Raw genomic sequence first — 27,994 nt, 5'->3', positions numbered from 1 at the left:
CTCCGGTCTTTCGCTCCTTCCAACTTTGTGTTGCAATCACACATTGACACCTGTCCTCCCCCTCGCTTCGCCCTGCCTAACCTCACCCCCTCAGGCTTTTGTCTTGCTCCCCAGCACAAATCCAAACTATTTCCTTGCAGTACATCAGCCTTATTCCCACTTCACCAGGAAACCCGTGAAGGTAGAATGATCTCATCTGGACATACTCTTCAGCTCTATGCTAAATGAATGTTGACATTTGAAAAGCTATTCTCTTGCCAGGTACTTTTTTCACTTTAAAAGGTTGGGATGACATCCAAAGAACGGAGATGTAGTCCTCATGGGGCCTCACAATGTTATGCAACTGTACGACTGAAGCAACACCGGCAGCATAATAACAATAAAAAAAAGAACGCTGACGCCTTGCTCCTATTGGTAAGGAAAGCAGAAACCTCACACCTGGGGCAGGGCCAGAGACACGTGTTAGTCGCAAACAGCCCCTGCTATTAAAGATCTGCGTGCTGACTTTAACCATAAGATCTCTGGATGGGTGACTAATGCATGTTCCGCTGCAGCGAGGATTTGTGACGATGATGAGGCCTCTCAATACGAAACGGCAAATCTGTTACTCCTGGATAAGGTCACCGTGACCCCCCCCCCCCCCCCCCCAGTCAGCTCACATAGCAACCCTGTCAAACAACATTAGTGACATAAATCGGAATTGAAGAATGCGGTGCGCGTCCAATGTTGCCGGTGGGATGCGCAAACACATTTGATTCTGCTGCATTGCCTGTTGTTTAGCTCAAAATAACTAAATAGATGCATGTACTTTTACATATTCTGAATACACATACGATGCCTCCCCGTTTAAATAATATAGTGCTTTGCTTTGCCCCACGGGAAGTATCTTCGCTTCCAAGCTGAGTTTGGTGTTATAACTTTATTACTTTCCTCTAGAGTCTCAGTAAGACGGGTTCATCTGTCAGACTCACCACCTTCCAGGCTCGGATGGGAGTCAGACATTCTCTCTGCATTTAAGAATACACTTAAAACATGTCCCTTTAGATAAAGTTTGCAGTTTTCAATGACCAGTCTCTGTCTCTCTCTTCCTGTCCTTTCTGTTTTGTCTCTCACCTTGAGTCAGGAACTTTTCAAGGGTTTCTCTTTATATTATTTTTTTTCTTATTGTCTTAACAGTGTAATAAATTAAATATATTTAGAGTTTGGCTTCTTAGCTTGTTGGAATAAATATTTAATCACTGTAGATTGGACTAAAGGATGACCACGGGGGTGAGGTGGGGGAAGGCCTTCTACAGATTAACCAATTAATCAAAGAAACAGGGAAATAAATGTGGATATTCGTTGATCTTAATACTGAACAGTCCTTTATAAGATATAAGAGTGGCCTTACATTACATACTTTATCCCCTTCATTATTTTTTCATAAAACTGATCAACTACAGTGATTAATAAACCTTCTATGATATATTTGGTCATCCTGAAGTCACCATCATCAGCTCCTCTCCAAGTGAGCTTGGATTGGTTGCCTCCCAAGAAATTATCGGCCCAAACTGCGTCACTTTTAGATAAGATCTCACCCCCCCACCCCACATAATCATCCCATAAAAGTGTTAGCAGACGGAGCGTGGGCAGTTCTGCATTGGACATAGATCTAGCGGCTAGTCCGTTGCCAGCTCTCTCAAAAGCTTTCCAAGGGAAGCCTTAAATACTTCAACCTCTTAAGCAGCATCTGCATCATGTCTATCTCTTAAGCAGCGTCTGCATCATGTCTATCTCTTAAGCAGCGTCTGCATCATGTCTATCTCTTAAGCAGCGTCTGCATCATGTCTATCTCTTAAGCAGCGTCTGCATCATGTCTATCTCTTAAGCAGCGTCTGCATCATGTCTATCTCTTAAGCAGCGTCAGCATCATGTCTATATAGCTACTAACAAATGATCTTCTTATTTCGCGTCAGACGAATCTCTGCTGTCAGAGACGTGCGAGTTGAGCAGGCGGTGCTTGTAAAAAGCTCACTTTTTGGACTACTGTGACCTCAGAAATCTCCTTATGTAACCCGAACTATTACCTTAAGATTATATTATGCTGCTACGCCTTAAAAATGTTACATCATCTATAATCAATATTAAAATATGAGTCACGACGGACTTCAACCTGTCCTAAAAATGTCAAAAGACTCATTGGCCCAGGTTCTGCATCATGTGAAGCCCTTCTCATCTGCATGTGTGTGTGTGCGCGCGTGTGTGTGTGTGTGTGTGTGTGTGTGGAGGCTGGAGCACTTACATAACCCAGTTAAAATATACCCCAGTCACATGTAACGTTCAGCCCTGCAGATAGATAGATACTGTCGCTTGAGCTGCTCTGGCAGCCATTCAGACATTAGAGCGAGTAGAGGCACACACACACACACACCTACACCTACACACACACATAGCCATGAGAGACTTGACAACGATTCGCTGCCAGACGTTCTCAACTGCCTGCATGTGAACTTTGTGTGGAAAATGTTGACGGAGCTGTCTCTCTCAGTAAAGTGCATGTGACTGACTGACTGAAAGCAAACTGCATGTGACTGAGAGGAGTTGGGCCGGGAAGGATCCACAGAGGGAGGGTGTATTACAAGGTTCCGGAAGTCCAATCCTTTAAAGTCGTGAACGTGCACCGCGCATCGCTTCTCCACTGACTACATAACCGCTAATGAAAAACTCCAAATGCTATTGGTTGAGCCTCGGCACACACAAATTGGCATGTTTCCCACCGCACTCTTGAAGCATGCCCACATCATGTGCAGTCACATTTCTGGTGTGTGTGTGTGGGTGGAGTCAAGTTGGCGAAACTAGCATTTCCTGTAGCAAGATGTCATATCTGGAGGGGAGAGCTGCACCAGCGAGAGTTGCAAAGTTCAGACAAGCGCAGCCCAAACCTCATCAGACGACCACTGGAGTAGATCATTTCAGTCAGAGATGATTATTGGTATTTTATTACTCACATCTGGAGTGCTTTCTGAACTGAGAACCTTAACAGACGTATTAAAGGGTTCTGTTTATGGTTTGAATCCTTTCTTGAGGCAGACGTGCTTGCTTTATTTCCAAAGCCCAGTGCAGGCGACAGCAACCAGTGTGACGCACATGTGCTTGTTCCCCCCTGGTTGTCACTTCCACACTCCACTGAATGTTGTCAATGCTTTGCATTGTACATGCATCAAACCATAGGACAAGTTGCTCCAAGACATTTCTGGCCTCGAAGGATGAGATAAGGCCCCTGATGCTCACTCACGCACGTATGCTACATTTTTCTGAGGGGGGGGGGGGGGTTGGGAAGCCGGATCGTTATAAGACAGACAATAAAGCAAGGTGTGAGTCTCGGTCGGACTTCTTTATGAATGAGAGCATGAGACATCCTGTCTCTGTGGGATACGGAATGAACCAGCCTCTCAGACAGATTGAAAATCACAGTGTCAGTTTGTTGTGTGACTCATCCCTGATAGAATACACAAATAAAAGAATCAATTGTCGCTTATTTTTAATATGAATGAAGCTTGAGTGTTGTTAATCTGAGATGTGAAGTATAAATACTTTGTACATGCAATTCATATTTAATATTTTCATGTATTTCCACTTTACTTGAGTATTTGTTTTTTCTTTTTAATCCCCGGATTTTAACACAAATATCTGTAATTTGTATTCTTTGACATTTTTTTTCCTTTAGCTACACAAAATTAACTGATTTCAAGATAAATGCAAGGCATCTCTAAAGAGGCAAAACTTTATTATTATTCATGGTCTATTGATCTATTGATAAGGGTGTTCCCGATGCTGCAGATGTACCATGTGCCTTGGAAGTAGGAAAAGTTTCTATAACGTAAATAGAAAGGACAATAACAGATAGAAATTCCCATCCGATGGTGTATCTATTGTTGACTTTAGAAAAAGATGAAGGACATAAAATAAACAATCAGGAAACATATAAAATATGCAGGAAACCTGACTACAAAGAGCAGGCGTGATGACAGGAATTTTTCCTTCCACCATGTTATTCTCGGCACGTCTATGCCTGTGCATGGTAATAAAAGAAGTTGAAATAAAGTTCATAATCCCATAATCCTATATTAATATGACTTGAGGACCAATTTCCTCCACAACGTCCACTAGACCTGTTCTTTTAGCTACAGTAAAGATAACATCATGTAGTTTTTCACTTATACTTTAATAAAAAAAATTACTATAACACTTTTAAACATGAACTTCTTCTTATGTAAAGATTGTGTAGTTTTTTTTCTAGTAAATAGACAAAAGATGACCTGAAACCATCAGAGATGCTTCCTAACACCATTTTCCTTCATGACAATGTGTTAATTTATTAGTAATAAAGACAATTTCCTCTACATCTCAGACTCTGACCCCCTCCCTCAAAACAAATGTAGAAGTGTTTCCTGTGCTTTGAAGGGGATGTGATGTACTCCACCGTGACTTGGAGCCCTTAAATCAAAAAGGGGAAATGAGAGTTTTCTGGGAATCTGTAGGAAGCTCTCGCCATCACAAAGTCTGGGGTCGCTGGAGGATCCTGGCCTGGGGGGGGACAGGAGGGATGTTAAATAACACAATTAAAATTCAAAAAAGTGTGGCTCAGTGTGCCTTATGGGTGCTCTGGAGCCTGCTTCACAGTGGGATGTGATTAAAGACGCAGCTGCAAATACTAAAGCCTCTGTTAGAGGACGCCGGACCACCAGTGGCCTTTTCCTGCCGCTCCATGCTTTGAGAGCAGCACATTAAAAAAAACAAAAAACAAAAACAGTCACATACAGCACAAACCACTATAATCACTTGGCCACAAAAAATGCTCTGAGGTTCAGATCTCCCTAGCTCATTATAGTAAGCACAACACAAGAATGGCTTTATGTCACACAGATTTACACGCGGTAGTTAAAGCAGTCTGTCAGTCGCACACGATCCCATTTGCTGTGAGAGGGTTAATGACTCACTGGATCCAGCTCAGGATCCCAGTGTGCTCTCTGATCGTGTGCTGCCTCTTCTCAGGCAAACAGAGGTCCTATATGAGTCACACCCTTACCGTCAATGTGGCAAGATAAAACATATGCAGGAACACGCAGCTCAAACACATTCTGCATGTCATTTACAGCCAGTTTTGCCTGGAGAGAAATGACTCATCAATTTAATTTGAATTCATCACATGCAGCAAATCCTCCCATGGCGCCACACCGACTGAGTTTTTTTTTTAAATTCTTCTTAAAGTGAAACATTGCAGGCTACCTTTTAATCGAGAATAAATTCACCTATAAAGTATGATGTATATTAAATTACCATCACACTATGTTGATTACTGCTCAAATTGATGTTAAATCAATGATAAATTCAGTTTATTGTAGTTCTTTTCATTCTTATTTTCAACAGTTACATTTATTCTATGTATTAGGAAATACTAGTTGTATCAGGTTACTGAACCTGCTGAGCAGGTGATAGTTCCGCACCTTCGCTCATCACTTGGAATGTCACTTTGTAGGACTAATAAAAGAATACCATATATCTTATAACATATCTTAATATAATATATTATAATATATATATAATACCTTATAGCTTGTCTCAAGCAGCTGGTCGACCCCCGACCAGCTGCTTGGTGAAACCGAGCCGCGTGTCCACGTGTTTGTGTCATTTCCATCTCATTTAAATATGTAAACCTCCCTCGCCTATCGCGCCTCAACTTCACGCAGCGGCGAAGCCGATTGGTCGCGAGCGAGCGGCCGAGGAGCAAATGGGCGCGTCGTTCTCCCCTAGTCCCGCCCACCCAGACACGTTGCCTTGGGAGAAGCAACACGGGCTTGATAGCTGACTGTACCCGCGTACCCGCCCCGCACGGACCCGCACGGACCCGCACGTCGGCTCGGCTGCACACTGATCCGACTCCGCTGCTGGATCTACCGCTAAAACACTCAAGACGCTCCGCTCCGTCCCGGGAAGGTGAGATTCCGCGTCACCGGAAGAACGACCGGACATGTTTGAAAGGAGGACTTGATTTTTTAATTTTTTTATTTCTGGAATTCGCGCAGAGGAATTTGGATCAAAAAGAGCGAACAGTGATATAATATGACAAGTAAAATAATTTGATACTTTTTTTTTCGCATCAGGGGTTTTTTTTTTTGGGGGGGGGGGCGATTCTAGCACGCTGCCACATTTACTATGAGCGATGAGGAAGTCCATTGTGTCTGCTGAGCTGCGCTGAGGACCGCATTTAGAAGCTCATATGACCGCATCGCGCCCCCTAATATTTTTTATTGAATTATTGCCTTAAAGAATGTCGATATTCGATCTTTGGGCGAGGCAATATGTCTCCTAAAATCCGTGTTCATCACTTGTTTGAAGTGGAGGGCATCTCTATTGATGTGCCCCACCTACACAGGACACAGGTAGATGGAGACCTAAAGGTTTAAAGGTCTGGTTTTGGTGTTTAAACGTAAAGGCCCCGGACAAATGGACGATGGGATAAGTTTTATTTCTTTATTACAAAAAAATGCACGCAAGCAAACACTAAAATGTATTTATGACGCTTTTATATGTCCAGATGTGCGGATTGTAATGAGGACAGCAGTTGCAGGAAGTCCTCTCTAAGACAATAACATGTGGGATTATTGTCGGATTTTGTTTATGTGGAATTTAAAAGACCACCTGAGATAAAAGAAGAAAATAACAGGAGCCACTTTTATTCAAATCTCCTGATCCCTTTATTGCCTCGGCCATTGTGCAAACATGTAAGCGCATATGTTTCCATTTGTGATCAGCAAACCTCGGCTCCGCTCTCCCTCGTAACAATAAGATCAGAAGGCGGTCATCCTGAGACAAAGACGTGGGGAGTAATTAGCCCCCAGAGCCTCCCATTCCGCAGATGTAGCCGGCACAAACCGCCGACAAGCACCAAAAAGAATCCCTTTGCAGAAAAGGCATTTGTTCTCACTTCCTTGATCACTAATGGAAACATTCTGCAGCGATGCAAAGAGGCTACGAGCAATTAAGCCGCCGTGAACACCGTTTAGTCAGAGGGCTTTTTATTTAGGAGGCTTTCTGCATGTGGAGAACAAAACAGAGCCTGTCTCTCATTTTGTGACCCCCCCCCCCGCCCCCCTTACAAGTGTCACTTGTGTGGATGGGAGGTCTGCACTCTGATACATGGTCGCCATGGTGGCACATCCCTGCCTCCTTTCAAGATAACTTGACTGATTGTGGCGGTAGCAGCTGGGAGGGGAATGAGCTGCTTGGTGGAGGTCGGCGCGTTCCGAATGCTTTTTTTCTAGTTCCTTCCTGGATCATATATTTTAGGCTGCTACACGGATCCTGTTTGTTCAAGCTCGTGCTTGTCGTCATCATCATCATCATCATCATCATCATCCCAGCGCTGCCTTCGTGTCTTCATGCCTCTGCCTTTTAGTAACCACGGCTTTCTGTTTGCCAGGTCAGTGATGGTCAGTGCTCATTAGAGTCTGCGGTCGAGGATGTCTGCTACAGATTCGGACAACTCCATTGACTGGCTCGCTAGTGACTGTGAGGACGATGAGAGCGAACAGGAGTTGGACTCGTCCAGAAAGCACAGCCAGACGGAGGCTCCTCCGTCCCCCGGCAACCCGCCTGCGCGACTGCGCCCGACTGACGACGGCGGCTGCCGCCGGGGCAGCGAGGGGAAAGATCGCGACAATAGCTGGGAGGTCAGGGAGGCCTCCGGTCGGGGATCTCCCCCAAACGGCAAGGAGATCTGGGACAGCACCGTTGGACTGTATAAAAGGCAACAGGCGGAGAGAGAGAAAGGCAAAACCACTCAGCAAACACTGAAGAGGAAGAGTAGCTCCGCGGAGGAAGAGCGCAACGGACGGCAGCTCCTGCCCAACGGGTCCGAGAAAAACCAAATCTTCAGCCGTAAGGTGAGCGACTGCCGTGCCCCCCCCCCCCTCTCCTAGTCTGACTCCACTATCTCATGCATGCAATTTCCAGTAAAGCTGCCCCCCCCCCCCCCTTTATTATGTGAGCAGAATTAGTCATGCTTTTCTGAGGAACCAGGAAAACGCTATAATAAAACAAGCTCGGTGAATCAGCGGGACAACAAGGGGAGTTTCCAGGGTGTCTGACTCGGGTTCCGTAACGTGTGTGTGTTTGAAGCGGGGCCTTTCCCCAAAGGAGAATCATCTCTGAGTGAATCTGTTCTGGTTTTCAGTGCGTGGAGCTCCAATGCTACGTCCATCCCCTGTCGTCGATCCTGAACGGCCTTCGCTCGGGGAGGTACCGACAACGTAAGTTCGTCATTCTGAGTTTCATAATCTCGTTTAGATTCTCATTGGACTGAAACCGTCCAATGCGACCTGTTCTTAGTTGCGTCCCGTCCGTCTCTCTCTCTTGTGTTTTGCCATTCCTTATGGAATATGCGTTCCTGAGATTTTAGAGCGAGATGTGCGAGATGCGTATTGTTCCTGGACTATCAAGAAACCACAGGTATTTCCTGTGCGTGGGTGCCTAACTTTTATACTGGAGCTTATTTCGGTGTTCTTTAGCAACGACACTTTTTGAACCGACCTGTTAAGAGTCAGGAAACGGGAATGTTGTTTTTTACCTAATGAGAACAAGCTAAGTGACACTTCCTTGTAAGTTAGCTGCATTTCCCCCAAAAGCAGCTCCTGTCATTATATGGCTCCCTGGGACGAAGGGCCATTTTTATGCAGGTTATGTAAAACGCCTAACCACGCCTCTTTGCTTGATACCCTCCCGGCCGCGGAGGCAGGGAGTCTGTTCACGTTTCAGATGTGCGTCGTCATGCGGTCCACACAGTTCATGTAACATGTGGTGCGACCCTATTCTTTTCCAGGACTCAGCAGTTTCCAAGAGAGCGTGGCCATGGACAGGATCCAGAGGATCATGGGTGTCCTCCAGAACCCCTGCATGGGGTAAGTGGGGAAAACCCTCTTCTTCCTTCAGCCGCTGACGGCTGTGATGCGTTGAAAACCAGTTTAGTTACAAAGGCTAGAAATGTTGTCGGTCCTCGGTGACACGTGGCTCGCTGCAAGCTGCCCTGCAAGGAGCTCCCCCCCCCAAAAAAACACACACACATTTAAGACAAAGTGACTGCAGAGATGCTGCCGTTCACTGTATCTGGGCATCTAGTTAATAATGTATCTGGCTCCACTGCTCTCCACTGACCGGGAGGCATAATGGGAGTATGATATCACTCCGTTTAAAGCCTTACGTTTGGTAAGTATGGCTGCATAAAACAGAGTACACAATATTTATATGACCCATAAATATTAGTCAGTATTAGTTAAGAGACAACGGTGAGTGTAAGTATATAGCAACAACTTCACAACGTTAAAGAAAAGCGCATTTTATAATCCTCTCGCGTCGCGTACTATTTTCTGTGACATTGTTACCACCGCTCAAACGCGTGCGGTGGCGCGGACTGATCCGAGGCCTGGCGGTCCCGTCCCAGCAGCTGCTGCCTTCATGTGAGAGACAAAGAGTGGGCGTGGCAGCCTCGCTCTGCAGACAGCCCGGGGGGGGGGGGGGGGGTGGGGGGGGTGCCGAGGCTGGAAGGTGTGCTAAGCTCACCTACGTCACTGGCGCCGTGTCGCCAGCTGGCAGGCCCTGCGGCGGCACAATGGAAGATAAGATCAAAGAGACGTTTCTTTTTTTCTTTTTTTTTTTTAGCTGTCGCTGTTCCGGATAATCTTTCACATGAATTTAACATGCTCTGAATGGGATAAAGCAAAAAAAGGTGCCGATCATGTAACGCAGGCTTATCCAAATCCGCCATCTGGTTTTGATTGGCGGGGAGTTATCGGAACGCCACTCCCTGCTGCCCACCTCCAACCAGAACTGCGTCACGGCCACTAGTTGGTTTTTTTGCGTTGTGGCTTTGGTGTGTATTTAGAGACAAGCAGGGCGATTCTCCTCACACAAACACGCTGTGTGCCAAATGAATTTGTTTGCCTGCTGCTGAATACTGAACCTTTTCATAGAAAGACTTTTTTTTTTTTAATATTTAGAAGGATCGTTGGTGAATGTTGGATTTGCAATATCTTGATTAAATATTTGTTTGTCTCTTTCTCTTCGTCATTCTGCCTCGCCACCTCTATTCTTGCCATCTTTTTTCTCCAGGGAGAAGTACGTCAACATCATTATGAAAATGGAAGAAATGCTAAAGAGCTGGTTTCCTAATGTAAAAGTCCCCGATCAACTTCCTGCCACGAAGACAGAGGAAGAGTTTCATACCAAGAAACGGAAGGTGAGAAGTCATGTAAAAAAAAAGAAAGCAGAAGTCTTGATTAAGATGTAAGACTGTGGCGAGGTGAAAGAGGGATTGAAATATATATTGCTATTTAATTACAGGTCTGGGATGGGGGAGGGAGGATTAACAGCTATTTTTACCGAGGTATTACTGGAATCTCAGGTTCGCTAGGAACAATGACAGAGGAGAAATGGTAATCTTGGAGTATAGTGTCCCTGGGGGGATAAGAAAGGTCAGTATTCTATGGAACATTCCTTTGAATCTAATAGGAGAGGATTTATTTCTGGGGCTAATCCTTGTTGTGAAGAAGACTTTCACGTTATCACAAACTAAAACATCTGATCCCTCCTTCTTCACGGAGTCGCTCTATCGCGCGTTTACATAAATATTTGCGGAAAATTAAACACATTCTACAGATGTGTTTTGTGTTTCACATGCTTTATATAGAAATAAACATTGCTGTACTGTATACATACAGTAACAGTATTTAATAAGAATTTTAAAAGGTTAGAAAAACTGTTTGAAAGTGTTTTAAGTGTTAAATTTCGAGCTTATAGCCGCGAAGTAGGAGGGATCACTGTATCTTCAAAAATGGACATGCTGTTGAAGCTACTCGGTTAAAGCTGCTAAAATGAATATCATTATGTTAAAAGTGCAGTTCTCAGCTTAACTGAGCTTTTTAGCTTCTTTCAGCTTGTTGTTTCGGTTCTATGGGACTCCTTAGCTGTCGTCTGTGATGACGGATTGAGTTAGCCAGCTCACAAACAGTCGGCACCTCCATAGCCTGACAGGAACCGGCCCAAAAGGAGATATTTGATTTACATTTTGCAAGTGTTCTTAAGTCCAGTAAATGTTTCCCTGCATCTGCTGCTGGCAGAATCATTCTAAGAACAATGTACAACTTTTTGTGTTCCGTCAGAGTAGCCACGAAAATCAAGTATGGCAGGTTTAAGGGCCACAAAATGTAGAATCTTATTGTCGGAGCATTATCATTTCTCAAAATGCTCTAATTTTTTGCTAAAAACCAAAGTGCAGAATCTCCAGTTTGTGGTTTACTAGTTCTCTGGAGCACTAAAGTTGCACATTTTCACTCAGTGAACATTTAAAGAATAGTTCAGTAAATGCGACTCCATGTGCTTCCAGCTGTCTCCAGTGCCCACCGCTGCGGCGACTCCCCCCCCCCTCGGTGACCCTCCAGCCAGAGTCGAAGCCCCGAGAGCCGCTGATCTCACCCCTCCTGCCAGCAACCTGAAGTGGCTCCACACTTCACCCAGCTGCCCCCCCACCGCAGAGCAGGCCCCGGCTGGCCCCAGGCACCTGCTGTCCCACAGAGACCTAACGCAGGACAACGTGGTGTCGTCCAGCACAGACGGCCACACTAAGACAGACTCCGTGCCCAGAGGCCCCCCCCCGCCGGGAAAAATCAATGCGCCCTGTCTGGAGAGGCTCCTCAAGTCGACGGATAGCATCATCACCCGCATGGGGACTGGGGGCTTGATGGACAGCAGCTGGTCCTAGTCCGTGCAGGGGGCGGGACGTCCAGCTGGGAGGACCCAGTCGGCTCGATTAGCCCATTCCAGCCTTCGGGGGGGGGGGCTTCACGAGGGACGTCGCAGATTCCTCTTTAATGCGGAGGGAGCGTGTCGTACTGTCTGTAAAGGAATGTGCCCTCCCCGACATGACGAGCATCGGCTTCAGTTCCATTTTATTAACTTTCATTTGTTTATTGTTTACACCCTTGAATAAATGGCGAGAGAGGAGATGGGGGGGGGGTGGGGGGTGTATTTCACGTGCAGAGGTCAGTCGGGCGAAGGAGTTCACAACCGAGTCGTAGATGCAATAATCGAGTTCGGGTACCTGCGAACCCGCTATCATGTCTGAATGGGGGGGGGGGGGGCGGGTTTGCCGGAGCAGATACCCAACCACGCCGCAGTTTAAGAAAACGTGACGATTTTTATCCCCCCCCTCCCTCCCCTTCTTCTTAACTCCACTCTTAACTTTGTTGATGTGACTGTTACCCATTTACGAACTTTATTGATAAGTCTTTTTGGTACAACTGTTCTACCTCAGCGGGCGCCACGCCACAGATAGCGGGCCGGAATGTGAACCGGCTCTGTGGCGAGCCAAGCAGCCTCTGACAGGGAGGCCTCGCAAGCACGGGTCACTCGGCCCGCGCCGACCCAGAGGACGCTTTTCGAGGACTGACCGGCGCCATTGTAAAGAATGTCAACTGAAGACTTCCTTTCCGAGTTTCCACCCGAAGGCAAAAACTGTGCCTCCAACGTCAAGCTGTGCCTGTCAGCCAGTTTGATAAAGAGAGAGAGTCGTGCAGAATAGCTGCTCCTCTGCGGGATGTACAAATCAGGAATTCTCACTCTCCTGCCGTTTTCCTGTATCAAGTAAATTATTCCGATCTTGCCATTTGCTTTCTGTGGTGGAGTAGAGCATTTCTTTTGTTTTGCCACAGAACTGGACCGCGTGCTGGACCAGCAAAGAGGGACAAGACATTTCTCTGTGTAAATCTTGCAGACTGGTTGTCATTTTACCCTGAAAAGTGGCCTTTATAGTGTGAACTTTTATACTTTAAAAATAAATGTGGTTATCTTTGTTTGATGTAAGATGGTTACAGTCTGTTTTATTTAGATTTTTTTATTTCTTAATGCAAGTTTATTCAAAGCCTGACACATTTCCCATCTGGAATTTGTGGCAATTATATTACATAACATGAATATGCGCTCAGATTTTGTTTCACCTTTATACCTGCAGAGATATTCAGAACCTCTTTGTAGTAACACAAGAAGGGTTATTTTGATGACATGAAGGGGAACCCCAAAGGTGTCTGAATGAAATTATTTAAACTATATGTAATTAATCGATTAAGCATCAAAGAACCCCCCTGGGGAAGAAAAAATAGGTTCCTATTGGATTTATATCTCACTTGGACCATGTATAGAGTGCGTGGAACGGAAGCACTCACAGGGAGCGCGCTTACTGACAGAATAATAAGATTTATTGTCTGGAAGGCAGGATGTAATTTTCAGCACTTCAGCCGTGCTTTCAGAAGTGCAGCAAAATGTACCAGCTCAGTGTTACTTTCCATTTCACAGAGAGTACTGCAATTCTAGTGAAGGAGTGCTTGATATATATATATATATATACGGTATATAAAAATATATATATATAAGTTGCCTACTTGTACAACACATAACGACAATTCATGGCTATATAGGACAAAAGAAGAGAACAGAGAAATCACCTCATCATTAAGTGCCTTTAATGAAAATTAATTCAGGTGTAAAAAGAACAATCCATCAGAACATGAGAATACTACACAATTACATGAATTACCACTAAGCGACAAGTTATAAAACGCAATGTTCTATTTCTGCTTCCTGGAGCTGCTGTCTGAGCTAAGTGACGATCAGACGATCAGCTCTGACAGTCAATATTCAGTTTATTTCTGACTGGAATTTAAAAAGAAGACAACTCTGCCACAAATCTGCAACTGAACACTGCCATCTATAGGAGATATAGGGGTCTATCCTTTGCACGATATGTTCCTCCCCTCTTCCAGCCTGCCCGCACACGATTCTTCACTTCCTTTCCACATTCTCCATCACTCTGCACTATTGAAATTCTTTACGTCTATGACTTGTAACCTCACTGAGGAGATAGAACTTTCCCCCATGGGACCTTCTCATTTACACACATACATAAAAGAAAACTAAACCAACCCCAAAAAAACGGTTTTCTTTGGGTTCATTATGAATCAAGTTAAAAAATAGCGTTATGAAATATCACCATCATAGGGTGTCAGAACTTCACATGAGAGATTTTAGATTAGATGTTAATTTGTCTGATCACCTGCATAAGATGCACCACAGACATCAGACCATGCATCACGAGCAGGAAGAGCAACAAACAGCTCCCTTGTCTCACAGAGGTTATGTTATGCGAATCTTTTTTTTGTCCAAACTATATGTGCGTAGAACTACAAAGACCAGCAATTACTGAAGAAGAGAAGGGAGCCTTTTGTTGCACGCTTTCAAAAGGCAAGTGGGAGAGAGAGAGAGAGAAGGCAATGGGAGGGCGGAGAGGCCTGTGTTTCCAGATGCAAAAGGATGGCAGGAATAATAAGTGAAGCGTCATTCTCTTCAGCTCGGCTTTCATCGTAAATTGGCCTTGCTTTGAGCTCCAGCTGAGTGTGAAATGACGAGGTGCAGAGCCAAAGCGGCGGCGCACAGCTCTGAGGTAGTTATTTATATGTGCTGCATCTATGAAATTCATTTTCGAAGGAAGACTGAAGGAAAAAAGGAGGCAGGTGTTAGCTCACCTCAGAACAGGTGACACCTCCCAGCCGGTTAACATTTGAAAAAGAAAATCCGCAGCGGTAGCATGAAGATGAGACGATAGAAACCAAACCTCCAGGTGCTATTAAACAAAGCAAGAAGATGTAATCTGTGCAGCTAATGAATAAAGGGCAGACAGTCGCAGCATCTCCTTGTTAAATCCTCCTAAAGCTGTGAGATTCAAATTACCAGCTCCACTAAATGCAAAAGCGAGGTGAGGTGTCTTTAATCCTGCAAATTCAAAAGGCGGCAATAACGACCTCTGTAATAAATATTCCATAATTAGATTCTGTCGCCAAAAATGGATTTGCTCTCACTGAATTGTAACCTGCTGCCATCTCAGGCCCAGCAGAGATGAATTGCTGTTATTAAATCGCGAGCCTTTATGCCAGATGCTTGACTGAGCGCAAAAGGTCTAACCCTGAATGGCTCACTCAAGTTTTTTTGTGCATGAAACGCGGGGTAGATTAATCAATTCAGAGAATCAAATCGATCGTTTCTGCTCTTTTGCTGAGGAGTCCTTTGAAACAAAACAAGAAAACACAGGCGTCTGCAGGATCTGCGAGGAGAAGGAACAGCATGTCTCAGAACATCCTGTAACATTTTGTCTTGATCTAACAAAGCGCCGAAAGGACTCGTGATATAATCGTGAACTGCAGAGCAGGCTGGTCGACACCCTGCAGATAGAACTGGTCTCAAATGGCCCAAAATAGGACTCAGTTATTGGGAGAACAGTTTGCACAAATGCTGAAGCCGCCGCTCATCAACATCATTTTCATTCCACCACGACTCTACTTTGGTCCCTCATATTATTTTGTATTATATAGACTTTATTTCTGCAGTATATTGTATCAGTGCTGAATGTGGAGGCTGCTGTGTCCTTGTCGTGGGATTATACCGGTCTCCAGGACTAAAATGACCACCGGCAGTTTCCACCGTAGCGAAGATCAAATGGTTCAAAGGGCCCCATGATTCTCCTGCAACATTGTTTCCTCTCGTTGCTCCTTTACTTCCTGCTTCAATCCTAAAGATGGATCTTCCTTTCTTCCAGACCAGATGTCTTTTAAAGCCAAGATTTTGAGACTTCTAAATCGTAAATTCACGATACATTATTTCTAATACAGTGATTAACTATTTCTAAAGTTTGGCCTGATGGTGGCGCCAGAAAACAGGTCAAGGTTTCATTATGTATTCAACAAATAGGCAAAGTCCCTGACTCAAAAACTTGGTCAACAATTTTCTGTAAATCATTTTCTGGAGGCAAACATCCCTGGGATCAGACTGACCCCAAGGATAAACTGCGTTAGTGATATTTGAGGGTTAAAATGTGGAACAACTCGATGTATGAATTACGAGTCTGTCTTTTACGTGTCATTTCCTTCCCCTCGGCTTGCATGCAGCAACATTCTTCTTTAAGGGAGTCACTGGATTAAGTCTGCTTCATATGCAGCACATTGCGTCACAGTTTGACCTTCTGACCAACCGCTGTGTCAATAACTGGTTCAATACATTGGAATCCCTGCGGCTCTGTGTTACGCGCATGTACTGCAGGATTTCTGACAACACTCCATACTAGTCTGTGTTGATCAGCTCATCCCATCAGGTCATCCCACCACAAGTATGCTGGAATCCCATGATCCCATACTCCTGTCGCTGGTCGACCGCAGAATTGATCCCCCCCCCCAGTAGCAGCTGCCAACCTGCAGCATGAGATGCTTAAGGCCTAACTGTAAAGGCTGACTGGAAGGCATGTCATTTCTACACATCGCAAAGCTGCAAAAGAGCTCGATGATCATGTTTCGATGAGGCATAGTTGAAGTTGTTATAGTCACCAGCCTGGAGATGAATAGCGTGAGCGTGCTGTAAATGTTTTCTTCTTATGCCAGTAACTCGCCGGTTGTTTCCGATCAGACTGAAGAACGGCTGCTCTAATAAGGACTTGAAATGTACAGCATGGCATCTGTCACTCTCGCTATATCAATCCTTTCTGTTCCAGTAATGCAGGCCGAGGTTACAGTAAACTAATTCAAAGGATTCGCATATGTATCTAGCTATCAATCTAGATAGATATAGACCTACAAACATGCTGGCAAAGACGGGATTTATTATTGGAGGTTATATTGCAATGTTATTATTTATTACAGGTGATGCAGTGGATTTTTGATTTTACAGAAATTGATCAACAAAACAGTATTCTTTAATTTATTGAAACTTCAATTTACAAATCAGATACAAGCTGGAAATACGGCAATTTATATCAACTTAATGTTTCTATATGAAAATGTTATCTGCTGTTTTGCATGAATATAAATCAATTATAATTCAACTGTGGATTAGTAGTTTTCAGTAAGTGAAATATTTCATGCGTGATCTGGTGTAACAAATTCCACAGCATTGTTTGCTAATTTCTTTCTTTTGTTAAAATTATTAATGTTAGTTTTTACTAGTTTCCTGTTCGGTTAAATGTTTTTATAATATATAATATTTGTCAAGGGTAAGATTTAAAAAGTCCAGACATTATAATATAAAGGTGACATCACGCCTGCTGTGCTGAAACAAAAAAAGTGATGACTTAACTTAAAGTCACTTTATTTTGGCTAGTTTTGTATACTTTATTTCATTTTCCAGTTTTTAATTTTCGTACGAGTTAACCCCCCCCCCCACCTAGCTTTTTACCGTAGTTTAAATCACCTCCGAACACTTAGTTCTCACAGACACCATCTGTGAAACAACAGAATGTAAACATGTCGCCGTTCTGCATCGACACGGACACGAGGCAGAACTAAACTCTTATCAGTAAACCCGAACCCAACATTCTTCTCCTCATGCAGCCCACACAACAAAAAGAAACCTTTCTAGTTCTGTACTCAAATGTTCAACCACACCTTAAGACTGTAGCCATCGGAGGAAACTCTCATTCCTGTCATCAATAAAAGGTTATACATCTTCCGTACGCCAGAGAGCGGCAGTCTGAATCAAAACGTTTTGTGGTTCACCGTTAGAAGCGGCGTCGCCTTGATAAATGAGAACGCTGCATTTACAGCGGTCGCTCGATGCTGCAGCAGATCCTTTGTGACAACGAAACAAGTGCGACGTGCGCTTTCAGAAGGTGCTGAATCACTGTTTTGCCCACCGGAACTTCGTCGACTGACACGGTCAAAGCTGTTCGACATTCTCAGGAAGTGCTGCTCCTCTTCCTAGTCCTCGGCCTCCTCTTCACGACCTCATCGTCTTGGTCACTTTCGCAATCCCTCTGAAACGATCAAAGTGAGAAGCAGCTTTTGAGTTCATTAGCAGGTGATGACGGGTCGAGAAAGCGTTTCGATGAGTCCAATGCAGGAGAGTTAATACACCATTCTAAAAATATCAAACCGTTGCATTGACCCTTGCTGCACGCTTTACCACAGCTATGGCTCTTACCCCGGCCTGCTCAGGCTGCTTGTGGCCTTTCTTCATGATCCGAGTTAAGTGGTTGCACAGAGCAACGATTCTGAATGACAGCTGTTGAACAGATGAATGCAAAGATAATGAGTTTTAAAAAAGAAATCAGAAAGGAAAGACCAGTCATGGCTACAAACACTGGGGTTTACCTTCCACCTGCGTCTAGCATACTGTCTCCTAAAGTTCTCCAAGTTGACCACAGAGAGTCTCTTCACCATGGCCTGTCTGGTATTCCGAGGCTGCAGAGAAACAATGGGGGGGGTAGGAGAGGAAGCTTTCACGTGAAATATTCAAGCAGGTTCAAAAACATGGGATTCATCTCATTTTTATTCTATAGGCTGAGGTGAAACAAGAAATACGGAGATACACGACAACAAGGAAACACAATGAGAGATGAAAATGTATTTATTTCACAACAGTGAAAGTTATAATTGTGCACATCAAAACGTGTCGGTAACACATTCACCAAGAAATAAATTAAAACGTTTCTTTAAATAAATTAATTCAGCCTTCAGTAAAAGTGCATATGTGACAATTATTTAACACGTAAAAAAGTTTTTTAAAAAATAGAATGGAATGAGAAAATAAATCAAAAAGTGAGCTGGTATATTCAACTGAAAATAATACTATTGGCTTCTTCTGGAAGTAAACACACTGTGACGCATTAAAAAAAAAACACATTTATGATCAACAATTATCTTCATAAACGTGCATTTAAAGTGTCATGAAATAATTTAACTGTAATGTACTGAACCACAGAGTTCACACATTAAAAAGAAAATAGAAATTAAAAAAAACTAACTTTGTGCTGCTGGAATTTTTTTTATCAATAAATCAATGTGTTGAGCTCAAACAGCCGGTAAAGCGTCCGAACGCCATTCGGCGCCCATCTCCGTTAGCGCGTGCTAGCCTGACTCTGTGAGCGCCTGCTTGGCATCAGGGCACAGTTCCCCTCCTGCAGCAACTCCACCAGCGCCTGCTTCACGCCCGTATCCAGGCCGAGGGTGCTCCCGTCGTCTCCTTCGGACCGCAGCGAGCTGGTCACCTCGTGCAGCCACTGCAGCTCAGCGTTGAGCTCCTGCCTCAGAGCGCCCAGCTGCCGCTGCCTCTGGCCGTACTTCCCGCTGACGCTCTCCAGACTTGCACCGACAGCCGTCATGTCCTCCTGTAGCTGTCTCCGCGTGGCCTCCACTTTACGGAACTCGTAGTGGACCTGGGACAACTGTTTCCTCGCCGTCTCGCTCGCCTCCTTGCACCAGGCCTCCTTGTCATTGTAAATGGTAAGCAGTGCTTCTACGTCCCCCTGCAAACTGCGGTGGGCTCCCGCCACCTCTGACAGCTCAGTCTCCATCAGGTTGACGTCCTCCATCACATGGGCGAAGCGCTCAAAGTTGGCGTATGTGTTGTTCTGGGGCATGCTGGAGTGGGACTGGACGGTGTACTCCTTCAGACGCTTGGTCTTCAGCTGCTCCACGCCGTTCTCTGCTACGGGAGCAGCGCTATCGTCTACCGTGGAGCCACAGGACTTCAGACAGAAGGGTGGAGGGGTGGGGTGGGGGGGGGGAGACCGAGTGAGAGGCTGTCTCATTGTAAACACACACGACAGTCAGTATTCCAGCAGACGCTGTTCTGAAGGGTTAGTGTGTGACCCGACAGCAAAAGCCAAAAAAGCCATGGCAGGTAAAAGAAGATCCGAGATCCTGGATTAATGCTTGTATCCCGACAGGAAGAGGACTCCACGGCAAAACGGCGTTCACATGCAGCAGCCAGTGTCAGTCTGGACGTCTTCAGCGTCGCAGGCTGTTAAATGTCCCGTGCCATCGAATGCAACAGTTAGTGAGATCCGCTTTAAGATTAAATTCCGGAATTTCTGAATGAAAAAAAGGCTATTTGAAGGGTGAGCATGATTTTCCATGAGGCAGGGTGTGGCACATTGATGGAAAACCGGATAAAGTATGTTTCCGATGAGGCAGAACACACGTTAACCGTTAGTGGGTGTTTACCGGCACATTTAGAGACGGGTTCATCGCCCCGAGAAAATAAAAATGACCGTTATCTGTGCGTTACGTTTGGAATGAACTGTATGTAGTAGGTGGAGTCCTGTCATTACAGAGGATAAATCATACCTTAATCCAATGATGGCTGAGGGCTTCTTGAATGGTCATCCGTTTTCTGAAATAAGAGGAAGACAAGTGCAGCTGTGTAAATACACAAGTGTGTAAAGGGAAGGGTAATGTCTGACATGTCGGAGTAACTGGTCGAGGGAATACTTGCTTTCCTGGAGGCGAATTTAAACGAAAACGCGTGCAAAGAAACATGACTCGCGTGGGACAAAGACAGACCAGAGAAAGTGGTTTGCCTCTGGTAGAAATAATGTTTCTTTATCTCATTTCATTGAAATGTGTGCCACGCTGTGTACTAAAAACCAGTGTGGCTAAATCCTCGCTCTGTATTCCTTTGGCTCTCTGGGGACCCGGAGCCTTATTGGGGCGCTCTACGTCTGACTCGAACTTTGTGTTGAAGCTGTCAGGCGTGACAGTCTATTTTTTTTTAGGGGGGGGGGGGGGGGTTACCTTCTGTCCTTCTCCAGAAGCTGCCTGATGAAGCTCTTGGCCAGCTCGCTCGTGTTGCTGAAGAGCTCGTCGTCAAAGTCGTAGTTCATCGCCGAGATGTTTCCGAGCGTTTCCTGTTTGGAGTCGCCGAGGAAAGGCGAGGCGCCACTCAAACTGAAACCAGGACAGCAGCGTTTTAAGGCCCACGTCCCCCGTGTGTTTAGGTGCATTGAGGTTGCCCTTCATTAATCCATGAGTCCTCCCAACTTACAGTATATACGTGATGACGCCGATGCTCCTGTGAAGGACAACGCGGGGTTAATGCACTGCACTCTGCTGCATGGAAGCAGCAGCGCCAGAGGTCATTAAAGGCTCTTACCACATGTCTGCCTCCAATCCCAGCAGCTCATAGTTGACTATCTCCGGAGCTGAAAATAGACGAAACACACTCGCGCGTCACAAACAGCACCGGGACAAAAACACTAAGCCTCCTCTTAAAACGTCCCGCAGCTTATGAAAAACACTTACCAACAAATTCAGGAGTTCCAAAAATCTTTTTGAAATCTGCCCCAGCTTCCATTTTGTGTGCCAGTCCAAAGTCTATGAGTTTGATGCGGGGTAGAGGGACGTTCCGGTCCAGCAGCATTATGTTTTCGGGCTGAAGAGCAAGGAGAACAAAACGGCGAGATGTCGACTAATGAACAGCAAGTAAACCGAGCCGCCTGCTGAAAGAGGCCTTTTGTGGAAGCAATGTAGAAACACATGACTTTTCGTATTGAAATATAAATAAAAAAAAATCTAAATAAAGCAATGTTCTGCTTTGAGAGGATCAACGTCGCGTTGAAATCTTTTCGTTTTAAACTAAATTCAGACAGGAAAGTTCAGACTTTGCTGATCTGGATTCCTGCAAATCCTGTTTAAAATTGAAAGCTCACATCTAATTGGTATCGAGTCACATTGTCTTTGAAAATAACAGGCTGAACACAAGTGAGTGTGGGATCTATCATTTTGAGCTAAACGTGACTCTAGACAACTTTCAATCGAGCCCGGCTCTCGCAACTTTTGCTTTAACTGTCTGACAAAAAGCATCAAGAAGAGGAGGCACAGCTGCAGAAACGCAGGGCTGAGAGGATCGGGGGGGGGGGGGGGGCAACGTGGGAGGACTGCTCTCTGGAAGTGAAGAGATAACCTAGTGGCGTCTAAATCTGAGCGTCTGGCTCTCAGCCACAGAAAACAGGAAGGATGTGCGAGTCCCTCAGAGGCCTTCTTTGTCTCCGGCATTACGCTCGGCCTGGAGTGCAAGTACAGATTCAGATGCCGTCATCTTCACCAAAAGAAGGCGTATATTTACATGGAGAGTTGTGTACCTTCAGATCAAAATGTGTGATCCTCCTCGCGTGGAGGTACTGGACTCCATCCAGGATCTGTTTGATGAACTGTGTGGCCTCCTCTTCACTGAGGGACTCCTTCTGTGCCAAGAAATCGAACAGCTCTCCACCAGACACCCTGCGAGACACACACACACACACACACACCCAGACTCATCCTGTGTGCGGAGATAAACTGGAGCAAGGGCTCTTGAACAGTATCTAAAGTGAGCTCTCTGGATGCCTCGGACATGTTTGGGGTAACTATTTCAGTCTGCCCTACTTCTGAGTCCTTGTCTTATCAAATTACAAATCTGGAGAAGCTGCTGAAAAGTTGCATAAAGCATCCTTTGACGGGCTGGCAGCACATAAACATCATGTTCTCGGTGCTAATTGTGCTCCCCACGTTCAGTGGACCCAGACAAGAGCCCTTTGATGCTCCATTCTATTGCCCCCACCACGAATGGGATGGTGGGCGTCCCATCTCTGCCACGCTTTGCTTCCACAGCGTAGCTTCATGCATCCACTCTAATAATTCTGTGAGTGGAATTTACCTTTACGACGGTTTCCAGGACATGACTCAAACGATTAACGTTACACACACACACACACACACACACGTCACTCATTTACTAAAGAAGTGCATTTTAATCATTTTGGAATTTCAAGTCTTTTTGTGATGGATTTGTTTTCACTTTGAGACTTGAACATTTTCTTAGATTTGTAATGAACTGTAATGTAAATGTAATGAACAAGAAGGACAAACGAATTTACGGTTTCATCACCGATCTTTGGACATTACATTTTTTTAATAATATGTCAATCATTAATTTGGTAGGGATGTAACTATTACAAGATGGTATTTCATTTTGAACTAGAAAGCAGCTCATTTCCCTCCTAATTGGATTAACACCGTCCTCATGGTGATCCGGATCATCATTAAAAGGTTCTAAATTGTTTATTGTATCTTTATACACCAACCATGAAAAGTACACGTGAATCGGAGTTGATGTGTATTTTTAACCGATTTGTGAATCCATAAATGTAGTTTTCAGTTATATTTTTTCTTGACCTGATTCTGGATCAGCTCCAGAAGACATTTCTCATGATAGTTCATATTGGACCCCTTTATGATTGATTTTTGGTGAGTGAATTGAATGCATATTGGATCACTGTCGGGATGTGTCCAATATCCATCCATCTGATATCCTGATATCTTCTTCTTCATCTTTCGATTTGACCAATCAGAGGTCGCCACAGCAAATTAACCTTCCAGTCCTCGCTAATATCCGAAATCCGGATCTGATCTGGATGAAATTCGGTGGTAAGACAGATTGTGCCAAATTCCATAAACATTGGTCCATAATGAACCGAGATATTGAGGAACAAATTTTGAAGCTCCGTTGACTGCAATGTTACTAAAAATGATCCTTAGCTATAAACATGCATTTTTAAATCACGCAGTGACTCACAGTTCGAGGATGAGCACCACATCGGTGCGGTTTTCGTACACATCGTGCAGGGACACGATGTTCGGATGCTGGATCTGCTGCAGGATGCTCACTTCCCTCTCGATCTCCTCTTTTCTCACGCCACGTCTGCTGGCCCGGCTCTGGCGCTTCTTGATGAACTTGGCCGCGTATTCGATGCCTGTACTCTTCTCTTTGCAGCGCTTGACGATCGCGAACTGCCCACTGCCGACCCAGAAGAAGAGAAAGACCATAAATCACCTGATTGGCAGATTGAATCATTATCTATGCAGAGTCTTGTGGCCTCTCGCGTTTGTGCCGTTTGTCAAAATGGAGGAGATTTCAACAACAATCAACAACAAGATATAGCAACCAGAGAGCGGAAGTTTCACGTCAAAACCAGCAGAAATGTTGACTTCCTGTTTCCCCAGCAAGACCGCGCACAATCAAATGGGACAGCAGTGTCCACACTGTCGGCCCGAGCTGCTGTCCTCCTCCTCTGCAAATGTTCTGCCAAGTTTCTCGGCATGTTCCCGAGATCGTTCCGCTGAGACTCAAAGAACGCTGAATATTTCACCACAGAGGACGGATTTAGAGCTCATCTCTCAGTGGACCGCTGTTTCACACTCCACCGTGTTGCTGCAGATTGCTGGAGTTGAATGACTTTAACCCATTGTGGGCATTTCATTTCGCAGTTTTTCCACCCTCATTGTCCTATAACATATGAGTCACGTTACCCAGTTTAACACGTCAAAACGCCACGACTTTATTATCAGACCAGTGCTTGTAATCTGAAACCCGACCGAGCCTGTCGTCTAGTCGTGGGCTGAGCTGCCCACCCACACGTTCAGCCTCTCGAATGTCTTGCGGTGGTAGTGGGCTTTTCTGAGTGATGAGGATGAGCGTTATCTCTGAGTGAAGAGGAGCCTTCCAGTCGAGTATGCAGGAGGCAACGGTGACCAGGATGGGCGGTGATAAGTGGACTTCACAGACTTGCTTCATCATTTCCCCCCGCGTGTTTTTAGATGTTGCGTAAAGGCATAAAGAGGGAGAAAGCCGATCACGTTTTTCATACGTTTCATACAAGAGGTCCTCTGAGGATAAAAAAAAAAAGCTGTACAAAACCACATGGGGGCACACAGTGCTGCCGCTGCCATCCTGCAGTTTACTCTTTGCTCTCTAAAAGTGTTTGCACAGACATGCAACAAGCTCATAGCACTGGACGCAGGGAGGGAAGACAGCTTCAAAAGTTTCATATCTTTGACACAGTCTCATCGGGGGGAAAAAGGCAACCCTTTAAAATAGTTTGTATTTCTAATAAAAAGGAATGGAAAATAAATTATTAATGAATGAGCTGCTCGACAATAAAGATCCAGCCCAGGGAGGTAAGAAAAACAGCAGGGAGAAGGCATGTCGGAACAATGGCCACAAAAGGAGAAATAAATGGAGGGAGGGGTGCCGGAGCGGAGCGGCAGCGTGGAATCTGAAATACCGCCTATCCTTGTTGAGCGTACGCATGAGACATCCCTGAAAGGCCGACCCTGTTAGCGATGACGATGATAATGCGTCAACTGAAGAGGAGGGTAAGTAAATTCCTCTTGCACATGCAGGCGTAAAGTGTCCCTGATTTGCCTGTAAAGAAAGTGTACGCCAATGTCAGGACAAGCTCTCACTCCGTCGTCGTCACAAAGCACGGAGCCAGCAGGGACGCTGGGAGTGTATTCCACGACGGGCCAGGCGCGCCGGCTGCCTTGGCTCCAAGCCGGCCGGCCGGCCAGTGGGACTGAGAGCACCGTCTCCCTGCTGAGTTTCCACTTCCAACAGCTGAATGTCGTTATCCACAGCCAAGGTTGGGAGGAAAGCTCGGACAAGCGGCGCCGTCCCATTATTGAAACGCATTTCTCAACCGAACAACCTCCGGGGTGGTGTGACAAAGACAGCCAGATTCAAACCTGAACGAATCCCATCCCGTCGGTAAATTCAACAATGAAAGATGTGACTAATCACTGCATTAAATAAAGTCGTAAGACATTTGGTTTGACAACTAGAAAAGCAGTCGGAGAGCGCAGACCTCCACCAAGCCGCTCATTCCACCGTCCGTCCACATTGTGATCCGGATCATCATCAAAAGGCTCTAAACTCCTCTTGGTATCTTTACACACCAACGTTCTGGAATCCCCTTGGAGAACTTCTAGCTCTTAGCTGCAGCACCTGTCTGCCTCCCGACTGTCGGCTCTTTTCACTTCAACACATCCAGAGTTCAGGCTCCAGCATAAAGTGGGCATCGCTGCCCATTTGATTTCCTCCTGCAGGAATCTGCTGAGTATTTCTAGATAGTACAAATATAGCAGTGCATAGAGACAGATTTGGACACTTTGCATTTCAAGTCATTCCTCAACTAGATTCCGCTCGGAAAACTGAGTGGCTGCACTGAGATCATAATAATTACCGTTATTACCTCAGCATGACGAATTGACCTTCCTGCCGTTCAATAGAATGCATCTTAGGTCTGTTCTTTTTTGGACCCCCCTCATCAAAATCCCCCCACCCTCACACGAGGACAACTGAGTAACAGTTCCATTGTTGCGTATGATGTGAAGGTCTTAACCCAAAGCTCTCATTTACTGTGGGTGGCGTGGGAGGGATCCTCCGAAGCTCGCTGCAGAGCTGTCACAACAAGGCGGAACAAATATAAGAACAAAAAGCAGCTGCAGAACTGATGATACAATCGTTGGGGGGGGGGGTCCAGTTGCAGGCAACTGTTGCTTAAGGTTTGTCATGATTTGGTTGTTTCTTTAAAATAAACGTTTAGGGTGAAGAACTTCTGACTGGAATTAGGTTTAGAGTTGGGTTTCATTAAACTGGAGGTGTGTGTGTGTGTGTGTGTGTGTCTCTAACCCTATAGACATTACATTCTTTATTTGAATTCAAATATTTCACGAACGCCCTCCCTGCAGGTGTGTAAATGCAGCTGGGTGTGTCATAGACCTGATGGCTAAACGACCAGCACAGACCGGGACGTGGTTTAATAACGCGGCAGGTAGTGCCAGCCTGTGGTCACACACACTTTCACACCCGCCCCTACATGCACAAAGTGATTTATAGCTTCCTCAAATTCAAACTTCCTTTGACGCATCCTCGGTGACGCAGGTTTCCTGGATGACATCAACTTCACATTACAGACCCCCCCCCAAACGGAGCTGGTTCTTCATAGAACACGTCCACTTCTGAAACTTAATCTCTCTTTGACTTCAGCCAACTTTAACACAGAGACACTCCCCGGAACATGCTTCGGCAGGCCAGCTGTTTGCATACCTTGGTACACACACGGGGGTAAGAGGCGTTCAGCGCAGGGCTGAGTCACGCATGCTGAGAAGGGTTGTAATCCTGGGGCTGCATTCGACCATCTGCTACTGTACACGACATTAAACTGCTTTGAAATACTCACCTCCCTAGTACTTCTCCGATTTCATAGAATTCATCCACGTTTTGTTGCTTGAAATCCGCCATGCCGGGTATCTTCATTGGTTTGGTGTCTCCCCAGTATGCTCCACGCAACTTTCCTCCACCCTGCTGATTAAAGGAGGTGTTGGTATCTGAGTGGAGCCACGGCAACGCTGCATGTTCCAGCTTGCTGTATAGCATTCCATCTCAGAGCTGTCTCTACTTTCACTGCCTAAATACTATAGGTTGGACAGCAGAATAAAACAGACAGACTTTCACTTGTCAAAGTACTAATATTTGAGGTGGTTTTTTATATATATATATATAATTACGCGCATGCAACTGTGCCAATGTGGGCAGTCCGAAGTCCAGTTTGTGTGACTATAGCAGGATTACAAAAGACTAAGTTGGGTAAGTAGTGCAGGATATCAGAGACATTCGCTCCTTTTGTGGGAAAAAGCCCGACATTGGCAGCAACATGAAGATTAAAATTAACAACTCAATGCTTGGACTGTGAAAATAAGGAGATCAATTACTTGCACACTACAACAATAGCGAGCTGTTGTGTGCATTCAGAAGTGACAAGCTGCTCTCAAACTAAGATCCCGCAGACTTCCTACCCTACGCTCAAAGCGTGTTTCCTACCTTCTGTCGGAGCCGATGAGGAACTTCTGCTACTGGTGCTCGGGTCTCCTCATCATGGCTTCCCTCCAGGCACAACTCTGCCCCTGTTGTGTCTGTTGTTTTCTGTCACATATGGCAGCATCATCAGGCTTTTGTGTCTGCAGAAGTCCCTCCTCCCCCCCCTGATGGCTCTATTATGAAACTGCAGCATGAGAGAGGCCAGCTATCAATAGAGATGACTTGCATGTCTGCTATTTATCCTGAACAAACATTTAAGGAAATGATCACATGGTTCCGCTTCTTACGAGACGTCAGTCAGCCGTCGTTTTATTACATTTATCTTTCAGCTGCTACAGCAGACATACAGTGTCGTGCACTTTTAACGCTCCAACATTAAAGCGCTGCACTTTTCATCTTTAAATGACAGCAATTGTGGTTAATCAAGATACAATAGATTTGCATACAAAAAAAA

General features: G+C 45.2%; 2 protein-coding genes across 2 annotated transcripts; one reads left to right on the top strand and one right to left on the bottom strand.

Annotated features, from left to right (window-relative positions):
* The first annotated feature begins 5,880 nt into the window (after positions 1 to 5,880).
* On the top strand, positions 5,881 to 12,022 carry LOC137894447 (circadian-associated transcriptional repressor). Its single transcript, XM_068739927.1, has 6 exons — positions 5,881 to 5,976; positions 7,463 to 7,925; positions 8,216 to 8,291; positions 8,861 to 8,939; positions 10,147 to 10,273; positions 11,420 to 12,022. The coding sequence occupies exons 2-6, from the start codon at positions 7,503 to 7,505 to the stop codon at positions 11,792 to 11,794; spliced, it is 1,080 nt and encodes a 359-aa protein (XP_068596028.1). The 5' UTR covers positions 5,881 to 5,976; positions 7,463 to 7,502; the 3' UTR covers positions 11,795 to 12,022.
* Positions 12,023 to 18,505: 6,483 nt separating this feature from the next.
* Positions 18,506 to 27,622, bottom strand: dapk2b (death-associated protein kinase 2b). The gene is given in 11 exon segments (XM_068738993.1): positions 18,506 to 19,018; positions 19,021 to 19,591; positions 20,193 to 20,238; positions 20,640 to 20,792; positions 20,890 to 20,916; positions 20,998 to 21,046; positions 21,147 to 21,276; positions 21,986 to 22,124; positions 23,458 to 23,679; positions 26,903 to 27,024; positions 27,544 to 27,622. Coding segments are annotated over 10 exon segments (1,461 nt in total). The 5' UTR covers positions 26,980 to 27,024; positions 27,544 to 27,622; the 3' UTR covers positions 18,506 to 18,971.
* Between the last annotated feature and the right edge of the window lie 372 nt (positions 27,623 to 27,994).

The sequence above is a fragment of the Brachionichthys hirsutus genome, chromosome 5, assembly GCF_040956055.1.
Source record: "Brachionichthys hirsutus isolate HB-005 chromosome 5, CSIRO-AGI_Bhir_v1, whole genome shotgun sequence".
NCBI lineage: Eukaryota > Metazoa > Chordata > Actinopteri > Lophiiformes > Brachionichthyidae > Brachionichthys > Brachionichthys hirsutus.
The sequence above is the reverse complement of the archived record's forward strand: the minus strand, read 5'-3'. Positions and strand labels throughout refer to the sequence as shown.